Raw genomic sequence first — 17,886 nt, forward strand, 5'->3', positions numbered from 1 at the left:
CAGTCCACCTCTGCCCTTTGCACAGATGGAAAAACTGAGCCCTAGCCCCGGCCCAAGTCCCCCAGAGTAGTGTGATTGAGCCCCAGGTACGGTCTACGTGCCCCTGCCAGAGACTCCACCACAACCCACGGGGAAGCTCTGCCCCCTCCAGCGTGGGACAAAACATGGCCCCGGCTACCCAAGGACCCCAGGATTCCATGCCTTGGAGTCAGGAACAATCCCAGCACCCTCTGCCTCTGGCTCCCAAAGAGTCTGAGGACTAGTTCCCATCCCCATAGGGTTGAGAGGTGGGTGCGGGGAGGCAGGCCGGGAAGGGGGGAGGGTGGGCACCGGTCACTGCTCCTCCCCTGATCATCCCGATGGCCTTGCTCTGTCCCATACCGAGCTTCATCTGTTCGTCCTGACCAGGGCGATCAGAGATGCCCACGATGACCCTTGGGTAGTGGACAGACTGTATCTGGGAGTAGAGCTGGACGGGGGTTCCCCAAACTGGATACCTCCGAACCTGCTCAGAGACGTAGGTGGAGAGGGGTCAGAGTTGGTGTTTACAGAACTGGGAAGCAGGTGGATAGAGCGAACCCAGAATTGCAGTTCTCCAAACCTGACCCTTTCTCAGGATTAGGGGTCCCCACTGGAGCCAGAGGATGGCAAGTTCAAGTCAAATAGGAAACACTTCTTCCCCCAGGCCTGGCCGGGTGAGCACAGGGAATCTATTCCCAGAGGGAACTGTGCAGCCGGAGGCACCGACAGGTCCAGAGGGACTTGGACAGATTCATAGATGAGCATCCTTGCTGGGTCACTCAGAGAGAGTCAGAGATGAAGTGAGGAGAATCAGTGGTGTTGGTTGGTCCCTGCAGGGTAACTTGGGGAGAGTCAGGGCTGTTGGGTTTGTCCCTTCCTAACCACGAGGAATGTAGACTGAAGACTGCAATATAGACCGTAAGCTTGTTTTGGGCAGGGAATGTGTCTACCAGTTCTGTTATGACATAGTGGCTTAATGATGGGTCTGGGAATCACAAGGTCATGGGTTCTAATCCCAACTCCACCATCGGTCTGCTGTGTGACCTCGGGCAAGTTATCATTATTATTATTATTATGGTATTTATTGGGCGCTTACACTGTTATTTATTAGGCCATTTATACATTTATACATTAAGCCAATCACTGTTCTAAGTGCTGGGGTGGATACAAGTCACTTCATTTCTGTGGCGCTCAATTCCCTCATCTGTAAAATGGGAATTGAGGTTGTGAGCCCCACATGGGAGGGACTGTGTTCAACCGGATTTTTGTCTGTAGCCAACCCAGCGCTTAGTACAGTGCCTGGCACGTAGTAAGTGCTTAACAAATACCATGATAAAAATTATTATTATTACTCTTCCAAGAAGGAGAACACTGGAGAAGCAGTGTGGCTCAGTGGAAAGAGCACGGGCTTTGGAGTCAGAGGTCATGGGTTCGAATCCCGGATCTGCCACTTGTCAGCTGTGTGACTGTGGGCAAGTCACTTCACTTCTCTGCGCCTCAGTTCCCTCATCTGTAAAATGGGGATTAAGACTGTGAGCCCCACGTGGAACAACCTGATTCCCCTGTGTCTACCCCAGCGCTTAGAACAATGCTCGGCACATAGTAAGCGCTTAACAAATACCAACATTACCAACATTAACTTAGTATGGTGCTCTGCACGCAGTAGGGTCTCAATAAATATGGTTGATGGATTGACTGATTGATTGACGAGAGTGCGTGTCCAGAATAATAATAATAATAATGTTGGTATTTGTTAAGCGCTTACTACGTGCAGGGCACTGTTCTAAGCGCTGGGGGGGATACAAGGTGATCAGGCTGTCCCTCATGGGCGACCATGCAGGGTTTCTCCCAGTGATCTGGTGCGCTTGGTGGGGAGTTTTGCGCTGTCGAGAAGGGAAGCCTCCACCTGTTGGAAAGAGAAAGTTTCCTGCAGATGGGAAGCTCAGTTCCCAAGTCCCTCTTTCTCCGCCTTCTGCATCTCCCGCGGGTTCGGGGCGACCTGGACCAGCCGAGTGCTTTTGCAAAGGAAGAGGGAGGGTGCAAAGCAGAGATCCACGGGCTTCCCACAGGATTCATCCCAATCCGGGCCGACACCCCCATCTCGGGGGAGTCCCCAGGGCATGATTCCTCTCCCAACCGAGTCCAGAGATTGCTTCGGGTCAATCAATCAGTCATGTTTATTGAGCCCTTACTGTGTGCAGGGCACTGTACTAAGCCCATAACACAGTCAGTATACAGGTTCCCTGAACAGAAGGAGCTTACAGTCTAGAAGGGGAGACAGACATTAATATAAATAAATAAATTACAGGTACAGACATAATCAGGAGGACTGATTCTCTGGAGAAGACACTAATGCTAGGAAAAGTCTAGGGAAAACGTGGAAGAGGCAGACCAGCAGCTAGATGGATAGAGACCCTAACAACCATAACGGAAGAACTATTAGAAAGGTTGCGGAATATGGCAGAGGACAGGACATTTTGGAGAAAGTATATCCATGGAGTCGCTATGAATCAGAAATCACTCGATGGCACATAATGATAATAATAATAATAATAATAATAATGGACATAAGTACTGTGGGACTGAGGGAGGGATGAAAAAAGAGAGCAGATGTAAGTGCAAGGGCAATGGAGAAGGGAGAGAAGAGGAAATGAGGGAAGCCTTCTTAGAGGAGATGTGCTTTAAATAAGGTTCTGAAGGTGGAGAGTGTAATTGTCTATAGGGAATGAAGATGGAGGGCATTCCGGGTCAGAGGACTTGGGTGATATGTCGGCGATGAGATGGAAATACAATAAATAGGCTGGCCTTAGAGAAGCAGCCCAGGTCGTAGTAGGAGAGTATTGAGGTAGGAGGGGGGCGGAAAATGGGTTTTGTCTGCACAGTGCAGTTCAGGAGCCTGGGGACTGTGCCACCCCATCTCCTTACTCCCTCCGCCAAGGGCTCCAAGGGGCCCTCCCTGGGGATGGAGCAGGGGAACAGCTGAAACCGATCAGCTGGAGTCCAGATTCGGTCCACCTGGGCCAGGAGCCTCAGAGACGTCTCCTTGGGCTGAGTGGAGTGCTGGACCAAGGCGGATCCTGCGACTGGTGGAAGCAGCGGGCCCCACCTCTCTCCCCCTATATCTGCTCGATTCGAGGGGTGCTTAATTCACTTTTGCTTCAGGGTAGGAGTCTATGATTGTGGGACTGAGTAGGGTGAGAGCATGTAAATAGGGTAGAGCCCCCAATTTAGGGTCTTTCCAGACATTCAAGGGAGACCCTTGTTTGAGAACTGGGGGGAGCAGTGCTAGCTAGAACCTGATAGTTGCAGGGAATAATGTGTTTGCCCTGCTGGTGGAATCAGAGGGTGGAATTAGCTCTGGAACTTAATAACTGTGGTATTTAAGTGCTTACTGTGTGCCAGGCACTGTTCTAAAAGCTTGGGCACTGGTCCCATCTCCCTCACAACTGGACTTCAGGGGCAGGGGCCCTGCTTGTTTATACCTAGGTCTGACGTCTGAACTTCTCTTTTTTCAGATAGGTAATGCGGGGAGGGGAAGATGGCTGGGTCAGTGTTCTGATAAGATGGAGGGAAAGCCTCCCCTAACCGAGGTTCAGAAGCAACACTTCCAGTCCTCACTATGGCCCAGAAACCTGGTGGGACAGACAGTCCCCAAAAGTCCAGCCTGGTTTTTGAGGAGCTCCCATTCTAGCAGGGAGCAAGGACTCATACTGGCCAAGGTCCCTCAGTTAAAAGGGCATGAGCTTACAGAGAAATCATGATCCCAGGGGATAAATCAGTCACTGGGCCAACGGATCTAGGCATAGAGGGTGGTGAGGCTGGGAGGGGAGTGGGGGATCCATCAGGAAAGACTGCCCAGAGGGGGTTTTTAACTCTTCAGGAGGCTGAAAATGAGGAGGAAGTTATAAAATGGGGGAACAGTCTGAATGAAAGTTTGGATGCAGGGGAATTTGTTTGAGGCTCAGTTATATAAGGTGAACTTGGGAGGCTCTAAAGGTGCCAGCTGGGCTGTAGTAGGTGAAGAGAGCTGATATGTAAGGTGGGAGAGGCTGGTGGGGAAGCTTGAAACCGATGGTCAAGAGTCCCTGCTCAAAATGGAGAGAGGTGGGCATTGAGTGGGTTTTGAAGAGTGAAAAGACAGGCTCTGAATAGTGCTTGGTGCATAGTAAGCTCTTAATAAATATCATTATCCTTGATGTGATCCAGGCTGTAGAAGCAGTGAATTGATGATGGGATTTATTACTTACTGTGTGCAGAGCACTGTACAAAGCACTTGGGAGAGTACATTACAATAATGTTGGTAAACACGTCCCTTTCCCAAAAGGAGCTTATACTCTAGAGGGAAATACAAATGTTAAAACAAAGTAGAATATAAAAGTGCTGTGGGTAGGTTAGACTAACGGGCTGTGCAGAGAGCTGAGTCGGATGATTTAGCACACGGAGAGTGCCTAAGTGAGGCGCTAAGCCCTCGGGTGAAAACAATTAAGTAGGAAACACAATCCTGCCCTCAAGGAGGTGATAATTTAATGGGGGAGACAAGCAGCTAATAGTTTTTCACAGGTAGAGGAGGCAGGCTAGATTGTCACTTCCAAGCTCCTCACTAAATTCTTGAGGGCAGATTCATTTATATAAACTCTAGCGTATTGTTCTCTCCCAAGTGCTTAGCACCGTGTCTGAGAGATGCTGATTGAGAGACAACCCTACAGCCCCTGAGAAGGGGAGAGTGGAAGGACAAGTAGACAAAGGCTAAGTTGACGTCAGGCAAGAAGACAAGAATCAGAGCCAGTGGAAAGAGAATCGCTGTGAGACCCGAAATGGCAGCTGAAACGGGGGCGGGGGTGACCTGGGGAGATCAGAGACTGGGAAGGGGAGGCCTCTGAAGCCGGTGGGATTCCAGGAGGGTTTTGAAGATGGAGAGAGCCTGGGGCGGCCGCAAGGGTAGCCCTGACTGTAAGCCAAAACCATCGGCAGCCCTGCATCGTGTGAAAGTGATTTCAAAGCGGACACCTCTTTATGCACCCAACCTCCCGCTGCTCCTGCTCTCTTGGCCGTCCGGACACGCTGCACATCCCACCAAGGGGGCGGCGGTGGTGGTCTTAAATCCCGGGAGATGCTGGTGAGTACCTTTACTTTCACCCCAGTCTGGAGGGATGGCGTGGTGGATAGAGCACGGGCCTGGGAGTCAGAAGGTCATAAATTCTAATCCTAGCTTCGCCACTTATCTGCTGTGTGACCTTGAGCATGTCACTTTCCTTCTCTGTGCCTCAGTTGCCTCATCTGTAAAGTAGGGATTGAGACTGTAAGCCCCATGTAGGACGGGGACTGTGTCCAACCCGATTTGCTTGTATCACAAAGACCACGATTATTATTATTATTATTCTTTGGATCCCTCACCCCAGGAGCAATAAGCCTCAACCCTGCTCCAGGCCCCTCCCTGGAGCAGCCCAGAGGCTTTCATCAAACTATCGATCGATCGTATTTATGGACCCTTACTGTGTGCAGAGCACTGTACCAAGTGCTTGGGAAAGTAAAAATACAATAGAGTTGATAGACTTTTTCCCCACCCACAGCAAGTTTACAGTCTAGAGGGGGGAACTGGTCAACCAGACCTCACCTCTGTCTCTGGCAGGTGCGGCAGAGGGGCATGGTCTCGGCCCTGATCCCTTTCTAGTTGGGTGAGTTATGAGACCCTCCCGTCCAGCTCCTTGCTTCCCCCTTGTGCCTTGCTTCTACTCTCCCACTTTCCGATCCCCAGCTCATGCCTTCTCCTATCCGGAACTCCTCCCCGCATAATAGTAATAATAATAATTGTGGTATTTGTTAAGTGCTTACTATGTGCCAGGCACTGTTCTCAGTGCTGGGGTGGATACAAGTAGATCGATTTGGACACAGTCCCCATCCTGAATGGGGTTCAGTCTTAATCCCCATTTTACAGATGAGGTCACTGAGGCACAGAGAAGTGAAGTGACTTGTTCAAGGCCACACAGCAGGCAAGTGGTGGAGCAGGGATTAGAATCCAGGTCCTTCTGACGTCCAGGCCCGTGCTTTGTCCTTTATGCCATGCTGCTTCCCCTGAAAGAAAGAAATGAGGTCTTCTGGCCTCAAGTCCATACCCCTACACCTGCATGGGGAGCTGCGGCCGATATCCATGTGTGGACGTGGCTTTTTAAATTATTTTATTTTTATAGAATTTGTTAGGCACTTACTATGTGGAGGCACTGTACCTAGCACTGGAGTAGATACAAACTAATCAGGTTGGACATAGTCCTTGTCCTACATGGGACTCACATTCCTAATCCCCATTTTACAGATGATGTAATGAGGCACAGAGAAGTTAAATGACTTGCTCAAGGGCACACAGCAGACAAGTGTCAGAGATTGGTGTGGAAATGAAATTAGAACCTGGGTCTTTCAGGGCTCCCAGGCTTATGCTCTATCCCCTAGGACACGTTGTTTCTCATGGTTTTTGCCTTGCCCCACTGCTGGCATGCCCTGTGCTTCAACCTCTATGTCCCCGATCCCTGCATTGGCTGTCCCAGCCCAGCTCCAGTACTCAGGTCAACCAGCGGCACAGGTTAGGTCCTCTGAGCAACCCTCAGTAGGTTGTGTTGTACTCTCTTTTTCCCTGCTCCTGCTCTTCCCAGTGGTGTATGTCTCCCTAGAATTCCTCATGTGCACATGCTCTGGGCCTGTTTATGTCCCTAGTTGGATTGAAGACTCCCCGAAGACAGGCAGTGGCTATTCTGCAACAAGCGAGTGTTCCCAGGAACCCAATAAATGTTGCGGGCCATTTCACTGGGAGTGTGAGGAGGAAGGAGGTCACTGGGAAGAAGGGCAGGGCAGAGCTAGGGAGGGCTGTGGGGGAGGAAAGAGGTATAGGACTTGTGCTGGTCAGGGAAGGAGGGTCAGGAGGGAGGGAGGGATAGAGCTGTGTAATAATAATAATAATAATGTTGGTATTTGTTAAGCGCTTACTATGTGCCGAGCACTGTTCTAAGCGCTGGGGTAGACATAGGGGAATCAGGTTGTCCCACGTGGGGCTCACAGTCTTGATCCCCATTTTACAGATGAGGGAACGGAGGCACAGAGAAGTGAAGTGACTTGCCCACAGTCACACAGCCAAGTGGCAGAGCTGGGATTCGAACTCATGAGCCCTGACTCCAAAGCCCATGCTCTTTCCACTGAGCCACGCTGCTTCTCCGTGTAGAAAGTGATGAAGTTGATTTTGGATCATTCTAAAAGCCTGGTCCTAGACCCATGGGCAATCTAGCCTGGGTGTTGGGGGGGTGTCTGGGCTCCTGGCCAACACTCTGCACCACTCTGCCCCAAACTAGGAGCCTCCTGAGGTCGGGATGGTCTGAGCCAGGGTCCTGATCTGTCCTCTAGTCCAATGTCTGACGTGTGCTTAACCATTATCTGATAGCAATCGCCTCACCTGGTGCCTGGGGGTTGGGGGTTGTGGGGCTGCTCTTTTCAGGTGAGTCAAGGAGGGCACCCATAAAATTCACACCAAGTTCACAGAAAAAAAGTTTTATTGCAAAAATTTTACCAACAGGAATGAGGGCCTCCCTCCTCCCCCCACCCCCTCCCCTGTGGATGCAAGTGACGCGAGCCCCGGCCCCCCTCAGACCCGTAAGGGGAGTCAGTGCAGGTTTCCGGGGGTCCAGGCAGGGGTGGAGCCAAGGCTGGTGGGGTGGGGGAAACACTCCATGGCTGCCCCTTGGGGGCAGGGGGCAGGGGCTGCAGATTTTTGGCTCCAGTCACCCACCTTAGCTGAGGCCCCTGAAGGTGGGGGGGATGGGGACACCCCCCCCCCCCCCGCACTGGTCAGGTAAGTCCAGGGCTCCAAACCAAGCCTCTTCAAAATGCCCTCCCCGCCCCCATACATCCTAGGGAAAAGTGCTCAACCCCTCCCTCAAACTTTGGTAACAGGTGGTGGAGGGGGAGCCTGGTCCCAGTGAACACCCCCCTCAAATCTCCCCACCCTCCCCCCCCAGCACCCATTAGTTCACATGTGCCGTGCCACCCTCCCTTAGCACCCATGAGTTCACATGCCCCCCCACCCCACCCCCAACCGGTGGGCCCTACAGTTCATCTCGCATCTTGTCTCCCTTGGGGCGGACGAGGCGGCCGATGAAGAGGAGGGAGCCGCTCTGGCGGTCCTTGACGATAAAGATGAATGGATGGTCGGCGTAGAACAGCTTGGGATTGCGCAGCTCCTCACGCCCATAGATGTCGGCGTCGAAAGGGTTGCCCTCCGTGTCCCACTCGAATGCGGTGGCATGGAAGACACTGGCCAGATACAGGTCCTTCTTGCCCGAGATCTTGGATAGGTCAGCCTTGGTCTTGTCCACTGCCTCACTCAGCCCCAGGCCAGCCAAGTGTTTCTGAGAAGGTAGGGATGGAGAAGGAGGTGAGGCAGGTGACTTCACCCTAGTCTTGACCCTCCCCTCCCTCATCTACAATCCTGCCCCGAAGTCCCTCACTCCCCACTCCCCTGCAAACCTTCCCACTAAGTCAGGGTTTGGACTGGGACTGCAAACCTGCTCCTGTGCTTACTGATCTTACATACTTTCATGTTTTTGGCATGCGAGTGTGCATATAGGTGGGTCATGTCTCCCCACTGGCTGGCAGTCCCTCAAGGGCTGGGGCCGAGCCGCCTCCTCCCCATGTCACTTCTCAGTACCCAGCCCGGGGTGAGGGTCCCCAGGCAACCCTGTCAGGAGTCCACTGGTGGGCCCCGAGAGCCAGTCTCTCATCTGGACCCTCACCTGCAGGTCGTGGGTCACCTCCACCACACCCTTAGGCAGGGAGATGGCCACGGCTTTCCTCTGCAGCTTGCCTTCCCAGGCCTGCAACTGGTCCTTGCTCAGCAGCTTCTCCAGCCGGGCCAGGGGCTCCACGTGGTGCGGCATGATGATGATCAGGCTGGACAGTTTGTGGGCCAACGGCATCTCGACTATCTGCAGCTTCTCCGCCTCATCATCGTAGTAGTTGTATAGGCCTGGGGGCGAGACAGCCGACGGGGTGAGGACGGGACCCCAGCAGGGGGACGGGACCCCAGGCCGGGACAGGGCAAGACTCTGGGATGAGGTTGGGACCCCAGACTGGGACAGGGCAGGACAGGGTGTTGTGAATCGCTGTTTATCAGGGTGACGGGTCTGAGCCGGGTCGTGGCGGGTGTGGGATGAAGGGGCTGCCGTCATAGAGAAGGGGTGAAAGAGGCACAGGGGCCGGATCACTAGCAGATGGTCCCAGAAAATAGTAAAGTAATAGCAACTTTAACTTTTCCCAGGCCAGGGGCTTCCTTCACGGCTTTGCTCCTCTGGATCCGACAAATTATGGTATTTTAACAAAGACCATTAAAAAAAGTTCCGATCTCCTCCACCCCCTCTAGTGGCCATCCCAGGCACTGCATCCCGCCCCTACCCCTACTATCATTCATTCAATGGTATTTATTGAGCCCTTACTATGTGCACTGTACTAAGCGCTTGGAGTGTACAATTTGGATTCAGCATTAGGACTGGGTGAGGACCCAGCACCACCACCCCCTCTCGCCATCATTTGGTCTGGATGAGACTCCACCCCAGAATGGCTGTGGCACAGAGAGCTGACATTTCCCACCCTGCCTTGAGCCACTGTGTCCTCGGGGGGCATGAAGAAAAGAGACCCTCACCCAGCCCCCGTTTTCTCCCTCCCCTTTCCCTACAGTCCTGCCCTCCCCAACGCTCCCATCCCTACCTGTCCGGTGCATCATGGAGACGCCCACAGTGTAAGATCTGGTCACCATGAATCCTCGGTTATCAACCATCTTGTGGTGGAATTTCTCATCCCAGTGCGCTGAGGGGGTGGAGGAGGGGCAGACAGGTCAGCGATGTGGCAGCCACGTGGCCCGCCCCCCCCCCCCCCCTCTCCCCCCAGCGCCACTCACGCTTGAAGAACATGGCGTTGACGATGAGGGCCCCATCTGTCCTCTCCACGTCCTTGGTGACCTCGGGCAGCTTCCCGCCGGTGGTCTGGGCCGCCCACTCGTTGATGGACTGCAGGGCGCTGCGTTTGTCGCGGAAGCTGATCTTGGAGTGCTCCAGGCCGTAATGCTGGCGGCTGCGGCGAACGAAGTCGTCGGCGAAGCTGACCGAGCTGGGGCCGTAGAGCCGACTGCCCAGCTTCCAGGTCACGTTGCGGGCAGTGGCGTTGCTCAGGGTCAGGAGTAACTCGGACAGGCCGGCATGCACGTCCTCCTCATCCCGCAGGGCCCCCGCGCTCAGCACGGCCCGCGCCTGGGCCGCCGTGGCCGCCCGCCCGCCCAGCGACACCAGCCCAAGCGACGAGGCCGCGACCACGGGTGACAGCAGGATGTTCTCCACAGCTGCGTCCCCGGCCAGTGCCCGGTACAGGTCGAAGGCCAGTGCGGAGCTCCGCCCAGCCAGGGCTGTGGCCTGGGGGCTCAGCGGTCCGCCCCCCGCCGCCGGCTTTGCCCCGCCCGCCGCCTTCGCCCCACCCGCCGCCGCCGCCCCAGGCTTCTTGACCTCAGCGGCGGTTGTGGCGACGGCCAGCAGACAGAGAGCAGGGAGAAGCTTGGTCAGCCACATGGCGCTGAGGGGCGGGGGCACCAGGTACCTGCGGAGAGAAGACAGACCCGTTGAGAACCCGGCTCGCATCTCAGTGTTCCCATCTGCAGAATGGGGCTGAGTCCAGCCCCGTTCAGCCATACCTGTAGTTCGAGGGTCCAGGGCAGGGGGGCCCTGCAGGACTGGCCATTTTGCAAACCAAAATGCCACTTAGATTCCTTTCCAGGGGTTCAGACCCTTTTGATAAGGGTCTCCCTGGCTCAGGCACCCCCTGCCCTCTGCAGCCCCCTCCTGCCAGACGGGGCCCCAGGGCAGCGGGCACAAGGCCGGGTTAATGAGTCTCAGACTCTTTCACTGATTTAACGGCCCAGACACGCCAGTTCAGACCCTGGCAACCGCTTCCCCATCCCCCTGTCACAGAGCAGGGCCGATGCCCCAAAGGTCCAGCACAGTGGTCAGAGGGCTCAGATCCCAGCCCCACTCAGCCCGGTTTTGAAGTGACCACCAAGCTTCCAGGCTTGAGTCACTGGCTTCCTCAGGTACACGAGAAACAGCCTGGCCTAGTCACTTCACTTCTCTGTGCCTCAGTTCCTTCATCTGTAAAATGGGGATTAAGATAGTGAGCCCCACGTGAGACATGAACGGTGTCCAACCTGATTAATTTGTACCTACTGCAAGTGTGCTTAGTACAGTGGGTGGCCTATAGTAAGCACCTACCATTTTAAAAAAAAAAGGTCCCCCAAACTACCTCCACCCACACTCAGCACTCCCCGCAACAGGAGGCCAGCCAAGGTACATGCCCCCATGGGCAGGGTCCAATCTGGCCCCCCCCACTACCAGGAGAAACCCAGATCTCAGGGGAGAAGGGGCCCTCCAGTCATATCTGAGAACGAGGTTGGAAGTTTGAATTCATTCAATCGTATTTACTGAGCACTTACTGTCTGCAGAGCACTGTACTAAGCGCTTGGAAAGTACAATTCGGCAACAAGTAGAGACAATCTCTACACAACAACGGGCTCACAGTCTAGTAGCCCATTGAAACTTGAATCTTGAATCTCACTCTGCCCCCATTTCTGGAAGCATGGGAGAAGTGTCGGGGAATTGGTTGCCCCGCAGTCACCCAGCTGGGGAGGAGGAAGGAGCCCCACTGGAGAGAGGAGGGACTCAGCCTTGTGAACAAGCTACTTCCCAGTCTGCTCTGGCTGGTTGGCAGTGTAGACCTCCTGGGCAAGGGCGAGAAGAGGGGCAAGTGCCCAGTGAGAAAAAGCAAAGAACTGGAGAGCTGAACTCCAGTCCCAGGTCTGCCACTGGCTTATTGGGTGACCTTGGGCAAGTCAGCCTCTCTGAGCCTCAGTTTCCTCATCTATTGAACAATCATTAGAATTTCAGGTTTTACAGTGTGCACAGAACACTGTCCTAAGTGACTAAGCACTTAGGAGAGAGTACAATAGTTAGTAAATATGATCCCTGCCCTCAAAGAGTGTCAAATGCCGCCAAGACCAAGGAGTTGAGTCAGGTTTGGCAAGAAGATCATTGGTGATCTTGGAGAGAGCACTTTAGCGGAGTGGAGGTGGGAAGCTAGATTGTAGAGGGTGGAAGAGGGAGTTGGAGGAGAGGAAGAGGAGACAGTGGATGTATACAACCCATTTGGTAGGAGGTATAGAGGGAGTGAGCTGAGTGGTGCAGTGGGATAGAGAGGGACTTTTAAAGATAGGGAGATCCCTGGACACATTTGAAAGCGAGAGATATAGTGTGGCCTTGTGGATGGAGCACAGGACTGGGAGTCAAAAGGACCTGGCTTCTAACACCAGCTCTGCCGCTTGTCTGCTGCGTGACCTTGGGCAAATGACTTCACTTCTCTGTGCCTCAGTTCCCTCACCTGCAAAATGGAGATTAAGACTGTGAGCCCTATGGGACAGGGACTGTGCCCAACCCGATTATCTTGAATCAACCCCAGTGCTTAGAATGGTGACTGGCACCTAATAAGTGCTTAATGAATTCCGTTATTATTATTATTAGGGGAAGAAAGCATCAGAGTGTGAGTGGCAGTCAGGGAAGAAAGGAGGGTTGGTGCGACTGTTTTAAAAAGTGTGGAGGGATGGGGTTGGAAGCAGAGTTGGATGGGGTGGCTTTCTAAAATAGGCTGGGAAGGATGAGCATGTGGAGGGTGGGGGAGATCGGAGGAGCTGGGGAGGTGAGAGTTGGGAGAGCTCATGCCTGATGCCTTCAGTTTTTGCCAACAAAGTAGCTGGCGAGGTCATTAAAGGTGAGAGAGGGGGAGGTGGGGAGGAATTTTTGGATTTTAAGGAGTTAAAATCTGGAATATTTGGTGTGGGCAGTGGGGCTGGAAGTCAGTAAGGGAGGAAACGGCAGAGTTATACCTGATGGGAATGAATGTGTGAGGGATGAGGTCAGCTTTATCAATAAAATGGGGAGAAGATTCCTGTTCTCCCTCCTTAGACTCTGGGCCCAGGTGGGACAGGGATGCCCCCAGTGCTTAGAAAAGTGCTCGGCACATAGCAAGTGCTTAACGAATACCACCGTCATTATTATTATCTGCTCTGATGATCTACCCAACCCTTAGCACAGTGCTTAGTGCAGAGTGGAAGAGCTTCTTAAAAACTATTATCATTATTACTACTATTCAGGCAGGGTCCGCATGGGGCGAATTTATGCTTTGGACCTGACACTTCAGCTGTGACTTCTGGTCCGGTTGTGGGAGAGGGGAGATGGCGAGGACCGAGATGGGGGCGCATCCAGCTCAGAGAGCGTCAGGCGCCAAACCACCAGCCATCCAGCTCCCAGCCCCGCTGGGTTAGGGGAGGGTGATGAGTTCTTACTGTGCGCGGGGCATTATGCAAAGTGATCAGGCGAGCAATCCAAGCCCCGCCTAGTCTGCCACGAGGACACCCTCCCCCAGAACACACCGTCGTCCACATCTCAAAGCGCTTTTTTAGGCTCCAAATGATAGGTTGGCAACCGACCCCCGGTGGAGCCCTGCCCACCCAAGCCCCCTCCCATCGGGGCCGGGTGACGTGGCAGGGACGGGTCTGAATCTCAGCTGCCTCGCACCAGGGGTCGCCCTTGCACCTCGGAGGCCCCGAAGGGGCGGGGTGACCAAGATAATACTAAAAATAACAATAAATATGATATTTCATCCATTCATTCATTCAATAGTATTGACTGAGCTCTTACTATGTACAGAGCACTGGACCAAGCGCTTGGAATGTACAATTCGGCAACAGATAGAGACAATCCGGGCCCCATGACGGGCTCACAGATATTTAAGTGCTATAATAATAATAATGATGGTATTTAAGTGCTGACTATGTGCAAAGCACTGTTCTAAGCGCTGGGGTAGTTACAAGGTAATAATAATAATGTTGGTATTTGTTAAGCGCTTACTCTGTGCAGAGCACTGTTCTAAGCGCTGGGGGAGATACAGGGTAATCAGGTTGTCCCGCGTGAGGCTCACAGTTAATCCCCATTTTACAGATGAGGTAACTGAGGCACAGAGAAGTGAAGTGACTTGCCCACAGTCACACAGCTGACAAGTGCATGGCTCAGTGGAAAGAGCACGGGCTTGGGAGTCAGAGGTCATGGGTTCGGATCTCAGCTCTTCCACTTGTCAGCTGTGTGACTGTGGGCAAGTCACTTGACTTCTCTGTGCCTCAGTTACCTCATCTGAAAAATGGGGATTAAGATTGTGAGCCTCATGTGGGACAACCTGATTATCCTGTATCTACCCCAGCGCTTAGTACAGTGCTCGGCACATAGTAAGCGCTTAACAAATACCAACATTATTAAGTGGCAGAGCTGGGATTCGAACCCATGACCTCTGGGTCCCAAGCCCGGGCTCTTTCCACTGAGCCATGCTGCTTCTCTGTAATCAGGTTGTCCCATGTAATAATAATAATAACGATGATGGTATCTGTTAAGCGCTTACTATGTGCGAAGCACTGTTCTAAAGCGCTGGGGGGATACAGGGTGATCGGGTTGTCCCACGTGGGGCTCACAGTCTTAATCCCCATTTTACAGGTGAGGTAACTGAGGCTAAGTGACTTGGCCAAAGTCACACAGCAGACAAGTGGCGGAGCTGGGATTAGAATCCACGTCCTCTGACTCCCAAACCCGTGGTCTTGCCACTCAGCTACGCTTATGGTGCTTGTTAAGCGCTTACTGTGTACCGGGCACCGTACTAAACGCCGAGGTGGATACAAGCAAATCGGGTTGGACACACGTGGTCTTGCCACTCAGCTACACTTATGGTGCTTGTTAAGCGCTTACTGTGTACCGGGCACCGTACTAAACGCCGAGGTGGATACAAGCAAATCGGGTTGGACACAGTCCCTGTCCCACGTGGGGCTCACGGTCTCAATCCCCGTTTTACAGATGAGGTAACCGAGGCACAGAGAAGCGAAGGTACTTGCCCAAGGTCCCACAGCAGACAAGTGGCGGAGCCAGGATCGGAACCCATGACCATAAGGTGGAAGGGGAACGGGTAGCAAAGGAGGCCGGGGCCCCTGGACGAGTCAGAGCGGGGAGAGGGAACCCCCAGACCCCTCCGACCTCCACCGCCGGGGCTCTGTGTCCGTCCTCCCTCCCCGCCGGCCCCCAGACCGAGGCAGGAGAGGTGGGGAGGGGGCACCGGGGGTGGTCGCGGGGAGGGGGCCAGGCAGACAATCGAGCCGTTTGAGGCCGGTACCTTGCCACTGTCTCATGGGGCGGCCCAGGGCTGCCGTTTTCATTCTGAAAGAAACAGACAATTGAGGTAGTTTTCCCCGGGGGCGGGGGGCGCCCTCGGTTTAGTAACCGGGGGTCGTGGGATGGTGGGGGGGGGGGGGCAATGGCTCTTCCGGGCTTCAACGGGCCTGAGAATGACCTCGCCATGCCGGGCTTAGTCATTTGAGGAGGGGGCGGGGGCTGGCACTGGGCCAGAGGAGCCTGGGGGCGGGCTGCGGCGAGGACCGCTCCCCATCCCCCTCCCCGGCCCAGCCCAGATGTAACATATCTCCGGTGGGGGGTGGGGAGGCCGGGAGGGTCCCAGGGCTCGGATGGAAACCGGGCGACTCCTAGGGTCCACCAGGCCTTTACCCTCCTCCCTCCCCGGCTCCTTCCTGACCTCAAAGATGGGGGGGGGGGGCGGGCAGAGCGCCAGCTGGGGCAATTCCTCGTCCACGACCACATCCGCTGCTGCAAAAGCGGTGGACAGAGCCCAGGCCTGGGAGCCGGGGGACCTGGTTCTAATCCCAGCTCCGCCACTTGGCTTCTGTGTGAGCTGGGGCAAGTCACCCAACCTCTCCGTGCCTCGGTTTCCTCACCTACAGAAGGGGGATAAGATCCCCGTTCTTACCCAATACCGTTATTATAGTTATCATCATCCCTTTCTCCCTCCTGCTTAGAGTGGGAGCCCGGCGTGGGACACAAGTATCCCTATTACGGGCCCTCCCCTACTGTCCCGAGGTCTGGAGATGCTCCGTGACCCTCTGTCCCCGTCCCCCACCCCAGCAGTCCCCCCTGCCCCTCGGGATATTTCTCTCTCACACACACTCGCGGGCGCGGTCCCGGTTGTGGGTGGGGGTGTGTGGGGGGGTCTTAAAGGCAACGGGCCGAGGGCAAACGGGACCGGTCCGGGGAGGAGCTCACCCCCACCGCCAGCTGCCAACATCTGCCCAGCTTGCAGCCCTACCCCTGCCAGGAATGCATCGCCCAGGGCGGTCCCGGGGCCGCGGCTCTGCCCATGCCCCGACATCCAGGGCCCCCTCTCCTTCTGCCACCCCTTCTTTCCAGACTGCCCCACTGCCCCTCTCCAGGCCTGCAGACCCCCGGCCCTGTCCCAGCCCAGATATCCGTTTCCCGGCCCGGGCGTCGTCCCCCCGCCCATCCAAAGCAGCTAGGCCCGGACCGGCTGCAAACTTTCACTGCACAAAAAACTTAAAGTTTCTGAAAGTTGCGGGAGGAAGGGGGGACGTAGAGGGGTGCCACCCTCCCAGCCCACCTCCCTGATTCCTCCCCTCCGAGTCCCCCCCCCGGCTTTCCCCTCACCTGAACTGGGGTCGGGGCTGGGGGGGCTCTGTCCCGGGTTCGGGTTCTGGCTGTGGTGGGCGATCCCTGCCGGCCGCCGGGCTATATAAATCTCGGCGAGAAACTTCTGGAAAGTCGGTCGGTCGGGCCCAGAGGATGCAAATGGAGTGGGCGGGCCCCGCCCCCCGCCCAGCTCCAGCCCCAGCCCCTGCCCAAGTCCCGGCGTGTCGCTTGGTGCCCCCCTCCCCCGTCCCCAGCCCGGGCTCCTGGGTCCTATCGCCCGGTCCTTCCCCTGGCCGGGAGAGCCCCCCAACCCCGGGGCACAGGAGATGGACCGAGGGTCCGGCCAGTCAAGGCCACTTCCCGGCCAGAGAGGACTGGACCTTAAAGGAGGATGGAGAGGGAAGGAGACAGACAGGCTTCTGGGCTCCTAAGATCCCCGTCACCCCCTCGCCCAGGGCTGCTGGGTCTCCACTGGTTCCTCACCCTGGGACCCTGTCGCTATCCCCATTTCTGAGCCTGGGAGCGGGGAACATTGAGGCTGAAGAGGAGGCTGAGGGAGGAGAAGCTCTCACACCCCCCACCCCTCACTCCCAGCCCCAGGCCCGAGCATGTCGAGGCAGGCAGGAGCTCCGCAGAGATGCCAGGGGAAGGAAGCCCAGCCTATGTGGAGGTGGGGAAAGGCAGGGCCCCAGGCCTCCAAAAGCACCCTGGAGTCAGGACGGGGTGACGTTACCGGGAATTAGGACTAAGAGGAGGGTGAGGTTCCACCGACCCAGAGCAAGAAGACACCCGCTGCAGCTCTGCAGCCCGAAGGATTTAAGTTAGATCAAGGAAGACTTCCCGATCAGGAAGTCTGGGAGGGGAGGTAAAACCAAGAGTTGGGGAAACTCTTATTGCCATCCAAAACACTGAAGAGACTTCCCCACTCTTCCCTGATCCTCATCATCCAGGGCGACTTGGGAAGCATTCTGCGTGGAGGCAAAGGATGGACTGGATGACCTCCTAGCCCTGGGAGCTGCTGGCCAGTTGCCCCGGAGGCCGAGGATCCCCACAGTAGCCCTCTCCCCAGGACCCTGTTTGAGGGTACTGGGGGATCCCAGGTTTGATTTATAAAATGGAAGCCACCTCCCCCTCCATCTCCCTGTTCCCATTCCCATCCACTGCCTCCACTTCCTCTCCCCCAACTCCCCCCTTGACTCTCTGCCATCTGGTTTTCTACCTCTTCACTCCACTAAGACCACTTTCTGTAGGGGCAGAGAAGAATGGC

The 17,886-nt window shown here is 55.1% G+C and overlaps 1 protein-coding gene across 3 annotated transcripts; it reads right to left on the minus strand.

The window, feature by feature from the left end:
• Positions 1-7,524: 7,524 nt before the first annotated feature.
• Positions 7,525-16,787, minus strand: SERPINH1 (serpin family H member 1). Of its 3 annotated transcripts, XM_029048548.2 has the most exons (6): positions 16,638-16,775; positions 15,298-15,341; positions 9,953-10,641; positions 9,763-9,861; positions 8,793-9,025; positions 7,525-8,408 (listed from the first exon to the last, which is right to left on the minus strand). In XM_029048548.2, the coding sequence occupies exons 3-6, from the start codon at positions 10,611-10,613 to the stop codon at positions 8,106-8,108; spliced, it is 1,296 nt and encodes a 431-aa protein (XP_028904381.1). In that variant the 5' UTR covers positions 10,614-10,641; positions 15,298-15,341; positions 16,638-16,775; the 3' UTR covers positions 7,525-8,105. The 3 variants fall into 3 exon arrangements, with proteins under 3 accessions (XP_028904381.1, XP_028904380.1, XP_028904379.1); XM_029048547.2 differs by lacking the exon at positions 15,298-15,341 and having other exon boundaries at positions 16,638-16,787; XM_029048546.1 differs by lacking the exons at positions 15,298-15,341; positions 16,638-16,775 and adding an exon at positions 10,736-10,797.
• Positions 16,788-17,886: the final 1,099 nt, after the last annotated feature.

This window comes from Ornithorhynchus anatinus, chromosome 20 (assembly GCF_004115215.2).
Source record: "Ornithorhynchus anatinus isolate Pmale09 chromosome 20, mOrnAna1.pri.v4, whole genome shotgun sequence".
NCBI lineage: Eukaryota > Metazoa > Chordata > Mammalia > Monotremata > Ornithorhynchidae > Ornithorhynchus > Ornithorhynchus anatinus.